The 18,499-nt window shown below is 40.0% G+C and overlaps 1 protein-coding gene across 2 annotated transcripts in view; it reads right to left on the bottom strand.

Moving 5' to 3' along the window:
- Positions 1-2,161: 2,161 nt before the first annotated feature.
- The window catches only part of RALB (RAS like proto-oncogene B), a 29,610-nt gene continuing 13,272 nt past the window's right edge, over positions 2,162-18,499 (bottom strand). The window contains exons 2-5 of one of the 2 annotated variants that reach the window (XM_080621785.1): positions 14,540-14,696; positions 11,305-11,513; positions 8,632-8,809; positions 2,162-6,542 (exon numbers count right to left, since the gene is read on the bottom strand). In XM_080621785.1, coding sequence (XP_080477911.1) covers positions 6,423-6,542; positions 8,632-8,809; positions 11,305-11,513; positions 14,540-14,653 — 621 coding nt within the window. In that variant the 5' untranslated portion in view covers positions 14,654-14,696 and the 3' untranslated portion in view covers positions 2,162-6,422. Of the gene's footprint in view, positions 6,543-8,631; positions 8,810-11,304; positions 11,514-14,539; positions 15,839-18,499 lie in introns of those variants that run through there. The other variant, XM_080621784.1, reaches the window with a different exon arrangement.

Here is an 18,499-nt window from a genome sequence, read left to right as displayed (position 1 = left end):
AGTGCAACACCATTTTGTGGTGAGGGTAATCATGATACAGAGCACTCTTACAGACCACAGGTTGAGAAACACTCATCCAAGCAACAAGTTCAGTTTGTTGTATGTTTTCCTTTTAAAATAAAAACAGAGCACTATTAAAGGGTAGGGAGTAACTTTCCTTGTCTCTCAATACTACATGTATGAACAAGTTTGTCCTTTAATTTTGATATTTGGCCTATGAATGAAACCAACATGTGTAAAGCCTCCAATACCCTGAACTCCAGACTTTAAAAACTAACTCTATAAATTCCTTTGATTATATCAAAAACATGGTTCTGCCTCAAGTAAAGCCAAGTGACAAAGCTCACTGAAGGGAACTTACTGTAAACCCTGGAGATTAAACAACTTTATCAGGAAGACAAGTAAAGCATCTGGTCCCAGACTCACCTCAGCATTTTACCTCCAACCCGCTTTGGAGTTATAAGGCTTAAGGAGCTATTTGCTGATACTTCCCTAGTAGATCCTATTGCCACAACAGACACAAAGTAGTTTGGGGGAAAGAGACACTGAGGTTGGCAGGGTTAGGGGGAGTGCATGTGTATAATTAAATAGGATAGTCTACATCCCTGTCCCTTTAAGACTTTCTATTTCAAAGAAAACACAGCATCTTTAGTCACCCTTATAAACAAAAGGTTTTGTTAAGTACTGCACAGTCCCATGGAACAATGAGTATTCTTTATGGCATTCAAATCCATGCTCAGTGAGCAGAACAAACTTAAACTTGCAATGAAAACTGGTTTAATGCCATAGAAATCGTAAAGCCACCATCCTCATGAGGAATTGGGTGTTCTGCAGCACATTGGAATGTTAAGGCAAGAATTAACATTAGCATGTGCAAGCAAAAGGAAATTTTTCATTTAAAACAAGGTCTCCTGCTGCATAAGAGAATCCTACAGCAGAGTAACGAGAAAAGAATCTAGTTAGAGTGGATTTTTACGTGTAATTCAGGTAGCAGGTTAATAGCGGCTACTCATATGCTCGTCTGAGTATGCTGAACAGCCTCTCTCCATGGTAGAGTTTCTAACTCTTAAAGCCACAAGATGGAGCCAACAGTTCTCAGGAAGAGGTGCCCGTACTATCCCAGGAATCCTAGGAGCATTTAGCACACAGAACCACACTAGTTAAGTGTTCTGGCTGGGGCAGAACACAGGCAAGCACGGAGGCGGAAGCAAAGCTGTATGTGTGCAATAATTCTCCAGTCCCATCCTGCTACAACTTAGGAAGGCCTGTTCCTCACCAGCATCCAGAGCATCTTAAGAAAAATGTGCCATTCTGGGCTTTGGATACAGCTATGGAACACAGCTGTCCTCAGAACCTACTCCTGCCTCCTACACAACACTTTTCACACTGCCTTTTTCCTCTGATGCAGCATATTAAGAAAAATTACTTTACTGGAAAGGAGTGCCACAGTTGTTTACATACCTATCTGAAACACAGGGCAAACATCACATAAACAAGATTATGTAAATTGCTGCAATCCTTACCCAGAAGTCATCAGCTAGGGGATGTTCTGCCTCCAACTTGTACACAAGTACCAGCAGAAACTACAACTGAAATTTACTGTGAGTCCTATTGCTATACAACTCCAAGTTAAGCAGCGTAACAGTGCACTAATTCTGTTCTGAACCATCCTGCCTCACAGGCATCTCAGCTTCTCTACTGCAGTTTGGTCATCACAAATCAACACAGAATGGAACCTGGCACACTCAGAAGATTAAGAATCAATTTTTCCACACAATGTTGCTTACTCTGTTATTTGAGCCGTAAGACTAAAGAGGAAAGCAACTTTGTCATTTGTACAGTTGATACAAGCTGTCTGATCCAATTAGGTTGTGGAAAATGAACTAAGAATGAACCAAACTACTGTACCAGTTTGGTCCCAAAACACATGCAGACTATTTCCGGAAAACTGATGATGAGGTCCTCAGTCAACTCCTCCTCCCCTCCTTTCCACAGTTTGTAATATAAATGTTACAGATTTGATACACAGGTTACTTCCAGATACTTAAAAATCAGCAGTTGTCTGGTTCAAGAATCTGGGGACTAGACATGCTTTCAGAATGCTGTAAAAATCAGTAACAAACAAATATTGTGTCTGTTTTTCTTTTTATTATCAATAGTAATACAAATCAGTTGTATTAGCATGATAATGAAAAGTGACAAGTTTTAGACATGAAAAATGTGCAAGTTAGAGACAAAGCTCTGAAGAAAACAAATTTACATAGTATAGCATACATAGTTTAGAGGCAGTTTTATTAAATCTTGCAATCACAATCATTTACACTAAACCTCTTTCTTGGTGTTATCTCTTAACACCTTCCCCTCCCAAGAGAAACACCTGCCATTCCCATGAAGTGTGGAAACTACGGTGAAAATCAGAGCCTTTTTGTTCCTCTTCCCTCCTTCTCCCAACTATAAAGTCAACAAGAGGTGAACATTGCAACATATGCTTATAGCAATTAAAGAAAGCTTCTGTCTACATGAACTCTGAGTCGAACTGATAAACAGTATCCTCTTTTTGAGAAAGAATTGATAAGCCTGTCAGCCCTAAGTACTGAGTTAATGCTTTAGAAAGCTTTAGAAAAAAGAAAAAGATCTTGGTGAGTAGTTAGATGCACTTCTTCCTGCGTTCCAGATTACTTTAGGTCTAAAGCACAAAGCTGTAATCTTAAGCATTATATTAGCCAAATAGGGTTCAACTGGAACTTCACATGGTTACTAACATTTTACTGAAATTTAATGCCTTGCAAACATATGCATTCCTCTCTTCATCAAGCCAAATGTTCACCTAGTAATTGCAGTAAAAACATATTTGTCTGTATAGAACACATACAGCACAAGTCACTGAAGATGTGCTCATCCTGCATCTGTACTCAGATCTGGAGAGATGCTCCTCCAAAATGAGAAGGGAGTCAAGTCTGCCTCTGCATTCCTAGTCGTTAATCTGCTTTTTTCATATACTTACCCCTCATTATAATGAGTGCTTTTCTCACAGATGTGTGTTCAAACCAGAATACTGAGGCACTTGAACATTAACACCTAAGCTGCATATGGAAGACTGCATGTAGCAGTAAACAGCTCCCTGCCATTGTTAAACCATTACACAAGAATAATATTTGAATGCTTAAGTGCAAGTGCATAGTCAAGTCTTACGTGACCTCCAGCTTCAAATATCCAGTTACTTCCCTACAGCGATGCTTCAGAAAGATTTAAAAGCACATTATACTGAACAAAAGAAGTCTTGGTCTTTAATTACCTAACATGCAAAGGCTGCTGGAATATATCAGCTTCAATACAGCCTTCAGTTATCTCAGCTACATTGCATGGCTAGCAGGCAGCCACAAACGCCCTCCTTACCAAAGTCCTCTGTGTTTGATGTACCTGATGTGCAAGTATTCATTTTGATTACAAGCCAAAGCTCCATTTACTCTGCTCAGAGGAAACCCTCAAGTCCAAAGGATCTATTTCTTTGTGCCATCTTTTACTCACTCTAGTCAACCCACCTGCTGTTGATGTCCACTGATGTTCACTGAAGCAGACCTGGAAGTTATTCAAGGACCCTCCAATGGTATTGCCCCTATTTAGAAGGTTATACTTAGGCACTGTCATGATATGAGGTGGAGGCAACAGGGTTCCAGTGCAGCAGAGCAGTTTTATTGTCTTCCTGGTACAAGTCAGAACGCTTGTTGCCCACTGTTATGAAGTAGCCAAGGTAGCTGCCTTGTTTATCATGTTTTCAGCTGTAACTGGGAAGTTAAACTGAAGTAGATCACAAGTAGAGAAGAGGAATACTGAAGAGCTGCTGTATTTAGTCTCCAGGCTTAGTCTTTCTGGAAAAGGTAACAAGCGCAGAACACTGAAGAGATGCATTATCAACCCATAAAGCAGCAAGCACCTTTTTCCAAGTAAATCCACCTCAGTGGAAAAAAAATAACCTGAGAACAGCACATGGACTATAGGAGACCAATGGGAGACTATTCTCTGAGTAGAAATTAAATCTGCCCTATCAAATATTGCCAGGTACCTTAAGACTAAAGAGATCAAAGATCAAGGCATGCAAGTTTCTTGAGCCAATACAGCTGTGCTGCTCATTTGCTGAGTTCATTATTCATACAGCAAGGAAAGTTTAGTTCTGTTAGGCACATCTTACAATCAGCCTTAGAGGGGCTTGACCTAGATAAGCTTGTCATGTGAATTCCACTGTTGTTTATCCTTTAGGTTAATTAAGGACTTAACCTTTAGGTCTCAACTAAAACCAAACCTAAGTGAATTGTTTTCCTCTAGGAGACATGGATTTGCTGTATGCACAATATGCACTCAATTTTCTTTAGACATGGAAGCTCAAGAGGAAACGCTCTGTTACACTGTAACACTTTGTTAGACATGTTACAGCTTCAAGTGCCCCCTTAGGTGCTTAGGCTTCAGACACAGGTGATAAGCTCAAGTGACAAGTTCTACCAGCAGGCTCCCAGCCTCTACTTCAAAACTGTATTGTCAAGTTGGCTTTGTAATACCAATAGATTACAGGGTTCAAAGAGAAGCATTTCCAGAATTGGTTACCATTCTTTCTGCCCATACAAGATAACATTAACAAAGAAGGAATTTAACTTGACAAGAATGAAGATTACAGCACCTTTTATTTAGTACAGTTTCCCCGATTCAATGTGTTGCCTGACAAGTTGAACTAGTTATGGAAGACAATGAGTTTGCAATAAGTCCCTGTGAAACCTCAAGCCAACAGAGGTTCTGGTATCTAACACATCTCTTTTTTCAAAGTTCAGAGGTGGAATGCACAAGAGCAATCTAGTACATGTCAAGAAAAGGTTTTCAAACTCAAATTGCAATACTAAGTACTGAACAGTATTCACTACTCATTCACCTCAAGAAGAAACTATTTGTTAATTTAGCACTGCAGTGCACTTCACTGAACAACCACACAGCATACTCCTTTCACCAAGCAACTGTGTTCCAAGCACCCAGTTAAGCAAAATTCACTCTACTCCTTCAAAACAGAAGATAACCAATAATTCATTGATAGACTCCACAAGAGACAGTTACTTTCCACAGTGACAAAAGTGGGGTTTTTTGGCAACTGTACTTAAGCTGCATCAGAAAGCTCAGTTTAGTCAGCTGACAGGAAGACCTAAGTACTGACTTTTCCATTTCTAGGCTGGGTTTTGTTGATCAATGTGATGACCAGCAAAACTCAACATGCATCCCCATGTGCTAGGTCGCTGTGCATCAGAAACAGTACATATAAAATTAACAGTGATAACAGATGTGGCAACTGCTTAACTTCATTTGCTTTTCAACACCATAACTCACTAGCCAGCTAATCATTGAGAGGTAGCATGTATGCCTCACTTATTCCAAGACATGATTGTGTGATGTGACCCATTCTTACTCAATGTGTTTGTCTTCAAGACAGGAGACAGATGCAGATATTCCCACTTTTCAACATTATCACAAGTACTCCATATAAACAAAAATGGTGAAATCTACACTTAGATTTCCATCATTCCAGTACTGGGGAGAGGAGGATGATAGATGTAGCATGAGTGTAACTGAGTTTAGCCACAATATATGGGAGAAACCCAGGACAGCATTTGAAGGAGACAGTAACAGTATTATTCCTTTTGTAGAAAGGCTTATAGTAATTTTCTCACCCCATACCATTAGTTTAAGGATAAGAAGACAGACCAATAGGGAATGCATCCAGCCAGTATTTAAATAATTTTTTTTGCATTGCCTAAATAAGTCTGAATTGAGTTCATTGACTTGATTCATGAATGCTGTATTGACTAAACAGAACATGGACGAAACTTTGAGTTGACTCTCAACTGTCAGTTGCTGTTTCTTACATGGAGTGTAGGGAAGAAGCCAGCAGATTTCAGTGTAAGAAGTATAAGTAACAACTAACAGAAGATGGAGACTCAAGCCCTTTATCAGATGTCAATCTAGCTTTTCTGCAGTTTGCAACATCAAGGAGGGCAGCAACAGGTGGGGGAAAGTGTTTGAAACTGAATACCTGTGCTTGTTAAGGCTAGTAGAGGTTCAAGTTAAACATACTCAGAGAAACATTAACATAAACTAGGAAGAAATATAAAAGTAGTTTGTATAACCAAGCAGAAGGACTGTAGATCTGAAATTGTGTCTAGTTTTGAAAGACACTGGGAAGACAACACCTGTTCAGTTTCAGTAGGCATAGGTTTTGTTGGATACCAGAAATGGTTTCAAAGTTCTGTTTTCACATTTTTAAGGTGTGATACGCAAAGCAAAAGATAAGGGAGTCAATACAGACTTCCTTTCATGAATCCAGCCTTATATCCTTAGTGGTATCTTATCCATGACACCTGCAGATAGACATTTACAGTTCCCAAGCATCACAGTAAGCAACATCTTTCTTTAAAGCTTTTCTTGTTCTTGCCACTTTTCTTGCCATTCTTGTCTTTGTTTTCTGACATTTTCTTTGCTCTGATTTCTCTCATTAAATCAAAGAATACCTAGGAGGGAAAAATAAAGATTAAAACAAGATCTGTCACCAGAAAACAGATGAAACCCACTGTATTCAGCATCTAATACACACGTAGCACCACATTGCACCTAATATAGCAGAAGTGAGTCTAGACATAGATCCTAAGTGACAAACTCAACATCAGAATTATGCAGCATGTCAAATAGTGGCAAGTAGCACAATCTTACCTGGCTATCAAGTAATTCAACAGCCCTGTTTTAACAGCTTTTTGTTGATCGATCTTGCAGAGAAGTAGCATTCTGAGTTCATGAGAATATTTATCTGTATATAGCAAACACTTCCAGGTAAATAACTCTTGTAAACTATGCAAAGCAGTATATAGAGTCCAGTCCTTTCCACACAGTTACAAACACATTCTTCTCAGCAGTATTCTGCCTGGTTTATAATAGAAAAGCTGCATTCAAGCGACAGTGTGAGGCACAAAAAGAAAAAAAAAAAAACCAAAAAACAGAAAACCTCAGACTATGTTATAAGAAATGTCCAGCAAATGTCATTACTCTGGAGTTTACCCTAAAGTTTTAGCTGATTTCACCCCTGTGCACCTGATGTCTAGGTACATATCACCTCAGATGCAGCAGCTGTTTTACTGTAGAGAGGTATTGGGAAAAATGATTTTTAGAATTACCGAACAAGAGATTAGTGTCAACTATAGTTATGCTTTTCTGGTTTTAATGGGGAACTACTCAAGATCATGCTACTAATCAGAAATAGAATAGTTGATCATTCAAAACCCTCTAAAGTGGGTTTTTTTTTTTATTCTGTTACAGTGTCAACACATAATCACCACAATGGCCAATAACTTGTCTTAACACACACAAAGCAGTGCTAATGTAGGACATAGCTAGTATGTCACATGAACTAGTTAGATAAAACCTGAGAGCAAGCCTAGAGCACCACAGTAATATACTCCATACACACAGCTAGATTGCTATTAAACCCAACTGATCAGAAAAAACTAGTCAAAGCATAAAGCAGGCTAGGCAGTCGCTAGTCACGAGACAGCTCACCAGCAAAAGCAAGTCTAGGTATTCATGTTTTACTACACCACCAAGTTTATGCATCTGACAGAGACTTACATGTCAGAATGGCCCTTTACTAAGTTGAAATCATACCATGTCCCTTATAAGCAAAAGATCCCAACGCAGGAGTTTCATATACTCAGTTTAACTAATGAGAGAAATAAGTAACATGCATGAACAGCGCTTCCATTAGTAAACCAATACAGACTAGAAGAACAGGAAACTGTCTAGAAGAGCTTGAGTACAGCTAAATGTGTAGTTCTTTATCAAAGAGAAACCTGCTCAATTTTGAATCTTCAAACAAATACAGGTTACCAAGCCACACCTTTGGAGTCCTTAGGGGGCACCCAGGAGTAATTTCAGATCTTCAGTGGATTGGCGAAATAAAAAGGCACCCTCTTCAAAAAAAATCTCCACTACACACAGAATGAAGGGAAGGCTTGAAACTGGTTTTTTCCCTACTACTGGGCAAACACTCCATAGTCATAATTAATCTCTTTCAGAATAACCCACCACAACTGTTTATACAAGAAACCAGCAGCAGAAGCATAACTCTCCTAGATCAGCATGGGCAAGTCAAAACATACCAGGGGCACAGCAAAAAGTTCTTCCTGCAATTCAAAACAGTCTTAGCAGGAAACAAGAATGAAATCTCTAACATTAGCCACACTACACAGCTTTTAGGGAAGGGGAACAATTTGTAAGTGTCTATAGCTTGCCATTTATTGCTGTTATAATAATTGGACACAGCCTATAAATAAAGCATACTTCAGAGAATCCTTAAAACTAAATGGAAAGCTATTGGCTCAGGTACAAGCAGTTAAAACAAGACAACAGTGTTAATTTGCAACATGTCTCTGGTTCCTCTAAGCTAGGTATTTGCTTAAGTGTACACATTCCAGTAAGTTAGTTCATTTTTTACAATCTAGGCTTTCAGAAGCCCAACTCTGGATTTGCTTTTATCCCAGAAAGAGTTAAGAATTAGTCACTCAACTACTAAACAACAGTAACAATCTAATTGAGTGGATGTTGTCTTACCTTATCTACATTCGCTCTAGTTTTGGCAGAGGTTTCTACGTACTGCACACCCCACTCCTCTGCCTTACTTCTAGCCTCTTCTACAGGCACTTGTCTGCGCTCTTCCAAGTCAGATTTGTTTCCTACTACCAGTAAAGGGATTTTATCCTCTTCAGCCTTCACACGCAGGATCTGTTCCCTAATGCATCAAGTAATCAAAATAATAATATCTGTGTCAGTAGTAGGAACAAAACCACACCCTTATCAGGAACAGATGAAGTGGTCTGCACATTACTAGTGTTTACAACAGTACATAACAGTATATTTACCAACAGTTGAACACAGACTTTAAAATTATTCTAAGTTTGACACATTATGCTAATAAAAGCCTCACACTTTCAGGAAAAGTCTTACCATTTAGTTACTAACTCATCTCTAATAAGATTAGCATGACAGAAAAGCAACTCACAACAGGAGTTCACATCTGAAGAACACAAGTGCCACATTTCCAAGTTTCACCTTGGCATTCAGTCACCATCTTCGATATCCCAGTCTACATCCCATTTCAGTATAGATCTGGGCAACATCAAGGATTTGCCAAGGCAGTAGATTGGGAACAGCATAAGTAGCTAGCAGAGATAATTCTTAATGGCTACCTAAACTTTACACAAAAGGAGTTACTAACTACTGCTGGACTAAAATGCTAGCAACCTTCCTCCTTCAAAGACTCCAAGAAAATATCTGAGCCATCAGCATTAACCTACCTACCCTCTGTCATTCTATCATATAGGACCTATCATATCTATCAATATCATATCATCATCATCAATATCATAATATTGATGATGATGATGATATGATCATCATCAATCTATCATATAACATCAATATCATACCATCTAGGACTATCAGCATCCAGGAAAGGAGACATGTCAGTCTCAACATCTGTGCTATTACTGGAGTGAAACAGGTTGAAAGTAGACTGACACATGCTGCTGTCCATCTAGGATACTGGAATAACTGTACCAGTCTAGTTATTTTTAGATTGCTTCATTTCGTTATGAGCAAGAACCAAGCGAGGCATGACCATGGTGCTACACCCCCTCTGATTCCAGTTACCACACTACTTCAGATGCCTGCACTTTCCATCCACAAAGTAACTGGATGTATGTAGAGTACATGAGAATCTAAAATAGTGTTAACACTGAAGCAGAAAATCTGCTGTTGCATTCAATTGTACCCTCACACATTTTCAGATTAGAGGTACCAAAAGCAAACACTAAATGCATAGCATGAGAGCTAGGGATTAAAGATAAGCCCATAGTTCATTCAGTATTCAACTTCTTCTAATTTAAGAATTCTAGAAGTTAGAGAATCAAGAATGCCAATAGCCCATGATGCTGGTGACTCACATTACCCATTCCCTCCACCTCCCTGGAGAAGGGTTTTCCAAGGAGCTTTCAGGTCCTTCTTGCTCATCTTCAGGGCTAGCATTGCCTTTTTCACTGTTTTGTTGTGCTGGAGTCTTAAACCAACATACAGTTAACCTAGCCACAGAAGTATGACAAAAAACACAAACTGCCAAGATAAACACTCCTACTCCTTTTCATCCAAAGCCTTAAGTCTCAGGTTTAACCTTCTATTTTGCTTAAGCACAAAAACCTAAAACCAAGGCTGGCTATTCTCAAGTGTCTTTATGTTTTGGGTTTTGTTTGTTTTTTTTTTTTTTTTTTTTTTTTAATTGTATCCAACTTTTTTCTCCATCTTATGTTAGCAACAGTCCAAATACTCAGTTTTGCAGCCCCACAACAGTTCAACTGCTTAACTCCTTTCAGTACTCCAGTTAGAGCAAACTAAGCAGAACATTTCTGCAACATAAGGCAGATTGATACAGAGTTTTTTTCTGGCAAATATAGGGAGCCCCTAACACTTCCCTATTTTTGGGGAAGTTTTACATCAAGTTCACAGCCATCCTAGGGAATCTGTGGATTACCTTCTACACTGAGGCAACAACTATTATCAAATAAGAGTTAGAACACTTGCCCTGAAGAACCTGAATACATGAATTCCAAGATCAGATTAATGGTTTTAATTTTATGCTACACAAGCAGTTTCTGTGCTCAATCTGGTGATTTGCACTTTAGATTTGCTAATCCCAAGAACAAAAATGGAAGTGTTTATTACTACTGTGTGTCTTTCTAGGAATGCATCTGCCTACAATAGTACCACTTGGCTGCCAATCCTTGCTTGGAACCAATCCATACCTGAGAGTACAGGCTAATCCTTCCTTTCCTTAGAGCACCTGCTTGTAGCAGTAAGCAATACAGTGTCTGAAACCTGGCCAAAAGGCAAGCTTAATTCCAGAAGCACTGCTCTAAGATAACTAAATTTCACACCCATGAAGACTGAAAATTGGCTTGAACACACATGTTTTAGGAGTCCAAGAATGTATTACTTGCCTGAAGTTGCTGCTGGTGCAATGTACTCATAAGTTGCAGGCATGAAGACAACTAAAGCCAGAGGCTGGATACCAGGATTTACATTACCAGCCACTGAGAGCAAAATGGTTGGGTTGCCAGTTTTATTGATAAATGGTAACAGACAAAAGGATGAAGAGTTGTAGCTTTTAAAAAGAGTAGTCTGAGCAATATAGGAACTAGATAATCCTCACTGCATGGGATAGAAACTACTTACCGAAACTCTGCTGTTGCTGTGAAAGATTCATGCTCTGTAATTGAGAAGACTAGAAGAAACCCTTCCCCACTGCGGAAATAGTTGTCTCTGATAGCAGCATAATCCTCCTGTCCTGCTGTATCCAGAATGTCTATCTGAACTTCCTCACCGTCGAGAACTACTTTCTTTCTGTAGCTGTCAGCCTTGGTAGGTTCATAGTCTTCTACAAACTGAATATGATAAGCAATTAATGTTTAAAATTACTGTCAAATGATCTCAGTATTTGTTCATATCTACTCTTCCAGTGGAGCCCCAAAACCTTCTCATAATGCAGCCAGCTACTAAGTTCCACCACTTTAAGTTTTACTGTAAAAACCAAAATATCTAAGAACTTAATACATCAAAGAGCTAGTCTGTCTACATGTCTTGCTACATGAAATGCTGCTCAGCAATTTCAGCTCAATTTAAGAGCCAATGACACAGTATAAGCTATCAGCAATCTGGTGGCATTATCTAGATCTCCCACTTCCAGAAAAGACATTTGGCTGTACTTCAAATACAGGCATCTATACCATGTCCAACACAGCACAAGCAATCCAGGAGGTTCTTTGATTGTGTGGAAAGCAACTTCCTCCTGCAAGTGAGAGAAGAGCCAACAAAGAGAGGTGCCACGCTCGACCTCACGCTCACCAACAGCAGGGGCTGTCATGAAGAATCACAGAAACGGCTTCTATACATGTCACTAACAAAAGACAGACTAGGGGTAATGTGGGCACTCTCTGGAAGGAAACAGGAGACCTAAATTTGGAGAAGGCAGAGGTTCTCAGTGACTTTGCCTCAGTCTTCACTGGCAAATGCTCTTACCATGCCACTCAAGTCTTGGAAGGCAGATACAGGGACTGTGAGAATGAAGATCATAGGCCCATTGTAGGAGAGGATCAGGCTCGAGATCATCTTAGGAACCTGATGAAATCCACCTGTGTGTCCCGAGGGACCTGGCAAATGAAGTTGCTAAGCCACTGTCCATCATATTTGAAAAATCATGGCAGTCAGGTGAAGTTCCCAACAACTGGAAAAAAAGAAATATAACCCCCATTTTCAAGAACGGGAAATTGGAAGACCCAGGGAACTATAGACCAGTCAGCCTCACCTCCGTGCCTGGCAAAATCTTGGAGCAGATTCTCCTAGAAACCATGCTAAGGCACATGAAAAATAACAAGGTGCCTGGTGACAGCCAGCATGGCTTCATTAAGGGCGAATCATGCTTGATGAATTTGGTGGCCATCTATGATGGGGCTACAGAACTGACAGATCAGGGCAAAGCAGCTGATGTCATCTACCTGGACTTGTGCAAGGCATTCAACACTATCCCACATGACATCTTTGTCTCCAAACTGGAGAAATATCAATTTGATGGACGGACCACTCAGTGAATAAAGAATTGTCTGGATAGCTACACGCCAAGTGTTGCAGTCAACAGTTCAATGTCCAACTGGAGACAGGTAATGAGTGGTGTCCCTCAGGGGTCAGTGCTGGGACCCATCCTGTTCAAAATCTTCACTGGCAAAATGGACAGTGAGATTGAGTGCACCCTCAGCAAGTTTGACAATGACATCAAGCTGTGTGGTTCAGTTGACACGCTGGAGGGAAAGGATGCCATCCAGAGGGGCCTTGACACGCTTGTGAGGTGGGCTGATGTCAACCTCATGAAGTTCAACCAAGCCAAGTGCAAAGTCCTGCACCTGGATCGGGGCAATCCCAGGCACAGCTACAGGTTGGGCAGAGAAGAGATTCAGAGCAGCCCTGCAGAGAAAGACTTGAGGGTGTTGGTCAACGAGAAACTGAACATGAGCCGGCTTCAGTGTGCGCTCACAGCCCAGAAAGCCAACTGTATCCTGGGCTGCATCAAAAGAAGTGTGACCAGCAGGTCGAAGGAGGTGATCCTGCCCCTCTACTCTGCTCTTGTGAGACCTCACTTGGAGTACTGCGTGCAGTTCTGATGTCCTCAACGTAAGGATATGGAGCTGTTGGAGCAAGTCCACAGAAGGGCCACAGGGATGATCAAGGAGGCTGAAGCACCTCCCATATGAAGGCAGGCTGAGAAAGTTGGGGCTGTTCAGCCTGGAGGAGAGAAGGCTGCATGGAAACCTCATAGCAGCCTTCCAGTATCTGAAGGGGGCCTACAAGGATATTGGAGAGGGACTCTTCATTAGGGACTGTGGTGATGGGATTAAACTTAGACAGGGGAAGTTCAGGTTAGATATAAGGAAGAAGTTCCTTACTGTGAGGGTGGCGAGGCACCAGAACAAGTTGCCCAGGGAAGCTGTGAATGCTCCATCCCTGGTAGTGTTAAAAGCCAGGTTTGACAGAGCCTTGGTTGACATGGTCTAGTGTGAGGTGTTTCTGCCCATGGCAGGGGGAGGGGGTGGAACTAGATGATCTGAAGGTCCTTCCCAACCCAAATCATTCAATGATTCTATGACCTGAAGCTTCAACAGATATAGGTGACAGCATCCAGCTGCAGAACATGAAAATCTGCTCCATAGTTAGACAGGCATGTACTTTAGTCTGTTTAGTATTGATCAGACCCACAAAGCCACTGCCAGTTTCACTTTCACTTCTGATCTGAGAGCAGATGTCCAACACAAGCTCCTTCTCTAACTCCTTTCTCTCAGCCTCGAAGTACAACAAAAGGCTGTGGCATGAGCCCAATTAACCTGGCCTTCACTAATGACTATGTCACCTGTTCAGATACTCACATTACTACAGTGTGTGTGACAGCTTATAGATAAATACTAACTTCTGAATTACAGGATCCAGACAATACTAGTCTGGATTGTCTGATTTAGCTTCCTTTGTAGCAGTAGGAAAGCATTCATGCTATGAATATGCCTACATCAGATGGCTCTGAATGAGCTAGAATGCTTACTTCTGACTTCACCCTTAGCTGGCCTAAAAGAAACTGCAACAAAAGTAGAGTTCAATGCCAACTGCTAACAGCCTCCATACACTCAAACAAGAACGTGCACATTATGCATGTGTTTTGAAGACTCTTCTTTCACTAATAAGAATCAATTTTGCCACCCTGAGTGAAAGAGGTTTCCAGAAGACACCCTTCCCAGATTCCTACATCCCTCTCCTGCCAGGCAGGTCATCAGAACTTTTGCTATTTACATTTAGCTTCTTTGTCCCACTAAAAAGTTTATTAAGTTGTACCTATTGGTACTTTAGAGTAGCTGAACTCAAAACAACTTACCTCATCATACATAAATTGAAGAGTGAGTGCAGATTTGCCCACGCCTCCACTTCCAACCATGATTACTTTATGGAGGGCCAAGGAACTCTGGTTCTTGCTCTTGCTGGCAGCCATTGTCCTGCTTGCCACAGATGAAGTGCCAGGCAACAAATTAAATCTGCAGACAGAAGAAACAGTCACCATTCATGACACTGTTGACACCATGGCAGCATGAAGGTAAAGCATCTTACTAGTGCTGAAAGATCAGGTTAAAACCCTGCTCAGCAAGTCTGAAGAATGGGTCACTTTGATGCACTGGCAAGCAAACCATGTCACTGATGTCTCAAGTATCAGTGAGACAAGGTATTAGAACAAATAGTTTCTATTTATGACAACAATACCATTAATAGAAGTGCCGAAAGTTTCTCAAAGCAGTTACTAGCTGAGCAAGGTATTCTTATTTGTAAATGCATGCTACACAACTGCTATCTAGACCAGTTTTCAAAGGAGGGAAAAAAGGAAAAAAACAAAAAAAAAAAAAAAAAAACAAAAAAAAAAAAAAAAAAGAAAAAAAAAAAACACAAAAAAAACCAACAAAAATAAAAAACCAAACACAACACCAAACCACCAAACAACATACTCTTAAACACAAAATTAAGTGGTTCTTATTGTTCTTGTTATAAGGCTTTATACATCTTTAATATTTCTGTAATGTTGGTGCAGCTTAGTTTCAACCTGGAAGCAGAGCTATACCTTAGGTCTGCTTATAGGTAGAAAGGTTACTTTTGATGTCTTCTCTACACAGGCTAAGAAAAAAGCAGAGACAGACAGTAAATTCTGGTAGGAACAAGCTGCAAAAGCTTCCAGCAGCAAGTCTTATGACATGGCACTAGCACTTACTTTATATTCTTTCTGCCTTTTGATGTTGCAAATCTAATTTGCTTGGGGGGTGGTGGGGGATTCCTGCTTTACTGAAGAAATTCTTAATTCCTATTCTCCTGGTGTTACAAAGCCATGAAAAAGTAAGCTTCAATAAAAAGTACTAGCTAATAAGCCTTTGTTTGTGTGTTAATGCAAACAGTAAATAAGTGCTGAAGACATCTTGAAAATAATACACTGGGGATAAAACCAGAAGTGACCAATACAAAAAGATTGTATCACTTGTCAGGATTCCCACACACAAAAAAAACCTAGATGGGTATTCCAGAGATATGATGGCTTTAAGGGGGATGTTAGGATAGCAACACTTTCATCCTCACAGCAGGACAACCAAGGGCCCCAAGCTGTTTGCATCTTGACAGAGTATTGTAAGAAGAACAGCAGACCATTCAGGAAACATCACTATCAGAATACTATCAGAAGAGGCTGTACCAGCCTTGATTTGTAGCAGCACCTGTTCTTGCAGAAGTACAGAAGAGGCCTACAAGAAGTCTCAAATTTTCCAGGACATGATTACTTCAGAATGACAGTAGCATTGCCACACCACGTCACCACATTCTACCAGATGGAAATACAAGACCTACAGTAGAAGTTAGAGTAGTACACTGGAAAAAACTTCATGATAACTGTCTACCCTAAATAAAATTAACTAGAGACTAAAGAATTCACAACCTACAAACACACCATATTTAGCCTGGAAGGGACCTTTGGATGCTGTCCAGTCCAAACCTCTCCCTTAAAGCAGTTTTCTCCAAGCAGCCCAGTTTGTGTGCCTTGTGTTTTGAGGCTGACAATGCCATGACCAATCTAGGCAACCTGCCTCGGGGTACACTGATGGTGAAGATCCTTCCCTCATGTCATGACCTGATGCTGTCAAAAGCAACAAATCAAAACGTAAGTTCTCTTTTGTTCTTGTACATAGTAGTCAACATGTCAACAATCAAGAAGTGCCTTCAGGACAGCATTTTCAAACATCTAAGAAGCAGTATTTTTCCATGCAGAGTTCTTTTTACTCACACCTGTTTGCTACACACATTTAGTACAGCAATGCAAATTAATCACTTTTAAGTGTTCATTCTGGGAGAAACACTGGTAAGTAAAGACAGATATTTTCCTCTGGTAATCTTCCATATCATGTTATACATCAGCTCCCTCATCCAGGACACTTCTTTGTGCAAAAATTGGATATGACAACTCCTACTTCTCAAAGATTATCCCTGTACAGCACAAACACATTTGTGTTGGGGACAGTGAACTCTGCTATTATTCAAGGGATTTCTAACTAGAAGAGGACTGCAAGCTTGATTTTTAGATATTAGCCACCAGGAGCAAGGGGGGACTACAGAGCTCCCCACCAGGGGAGTGTGGAACAACTGGGAGAAAACACAGCAGGTAGCATCTGAAATCCAGAAGTTGTTACAGAAGCTTTCTTTGCTTATGGTCCATGTGTTCAGATGTACACATGTCCACAGATTGACTGAACAAATGAGATTTTTTTCTTTTCTTTTCTTTTTTTTTTCCCTTTTTTTGTCCCCTTTTTCCCCCCCTTTTTTTCTTCCCTCCCCCCCCCCCCTTTTTTTTTCTTTTTTTTTGAGTTTGGGGACTTTAAGCGTTCCAGTAATAACACTGCTTGTTCTTAAAGATTTTTAGATAATTTGATTTTGTCCTAGTTTAAGAGTAGTCTGGCTTTGACAGTAGTAGATAAGATGCTCTCTGGAGAGGTCAAATGACCCTTAGAAACTGTTCAGTGTAATCATGATTGGTTTGAACTTTTTGAATATTCCTTTAACAAGCATCCTAAGGTTGGTGGAACTGCTGTGTTATCTAACACAAAGCTTTTGAGTTAAATGTATTTCTGGCAACACAAGCTTAGTGCTACTGCCTATTAAGTTGCCTTAAGTACACTGTGCCATGCAACTGCATGTAGTAAGATTGTTTACTAACAACCAAGAGAGAAGACAGCAACTTTCTTCCTCTTGTCAATACACATAACACATTTTTACTTCATCATATAAAAGGAACAGCTGCCTCTTAGGTAAAATACTGACCAATGTGATTCAAAACAAGCTCATCATAGAGGTGTGTGGAAAGAATACCTAAATACTTCCTTCTCTATTCCATCTCAACACTGGCCAGTAGAAACTACAAGGTCCACCTTACAGTATTACCTGACTTGTAACAAAGCATAATATTAAGCAAACCCCATCCAATACCATAAATATTTAAAAACAAACAAAAAAAACCTTCAGAAAGATATTTTTCTTTTTCCATGGATTTCTTCTGGTTACAGATCATCCTGAGTAAAAAAAAAAAAAAAACCAAAAACAAACAAACAAACAAAAAACAAAACACAAAAAAAACCCCAAAACAAACAAAAGAAAAAAACACCATAAAAAACCACAAAAAACCAACACACAACCAAAACCTAAAAAGCCCTCAAGTGCTTTCAACACCCTCCAGGTCAGAGCATAAACTTATTCAGGCAGTCTTTCATCTTTCAGAAGGTAGAAGCAATTACCTGCTTCATCTGCTTTAAAAGGTAAAGCCATTGACTTAACTCTGCATTTGTTTTAGAATAGGTTAAACAAAGCCATATGCATAATAGGAGCTTTGTGGTGCTAGTAAAAGATGCTCTTCAGACCAAGAGATATAGGTTACACCAGCAGACAGGCTGGCCACATGAAGCACAGCAAGATTTACAAATCAAACCACAGTAGTTAAAAAACTGTTTTGATTTAGACTTCTGAAGGTCTGTATTTGGCCAGAGGACTAATGAAACCATGCCACCCTTAGTATAAGAAATCTAACCCTATGCTTACCAACTATTTCAGCCTTCCCTTGCCTTACCTGTTAGGATTACAGCTTCTCCAGGTTAACTAAGGCCTCCTGCTGTAGTTGTGTCATTCTTGGCTGGTCCCCCAAAACTGAACACTTCAAGGTAGTTTACAAATAGCTTCATAAACACCAAACTTAAGCATCAGTTTGCTATTTTCCCCACCCACTCCCCAGCCTAAACAGTTAAACTGTTCAGAACAGTTAAAG

Source organism: Psittacula echo, assembly GCF_963264785.1.
Source record: "Psittacula echo genome assembly, chromosome: 6".
In the NCBI taxonomy this organism is placed as follows: domain Eukaryota; kingdom Metazoa; phylum Chordata; class Aves; order Psittaciformes; family Psittacidae; genus Psittacula; species Psittacula echo.
The sequence above is the reverse complement of the archived record's forward strand: the minus strand, read 5'-3'. Positions and strand labels throughout refer to the sequence as shown.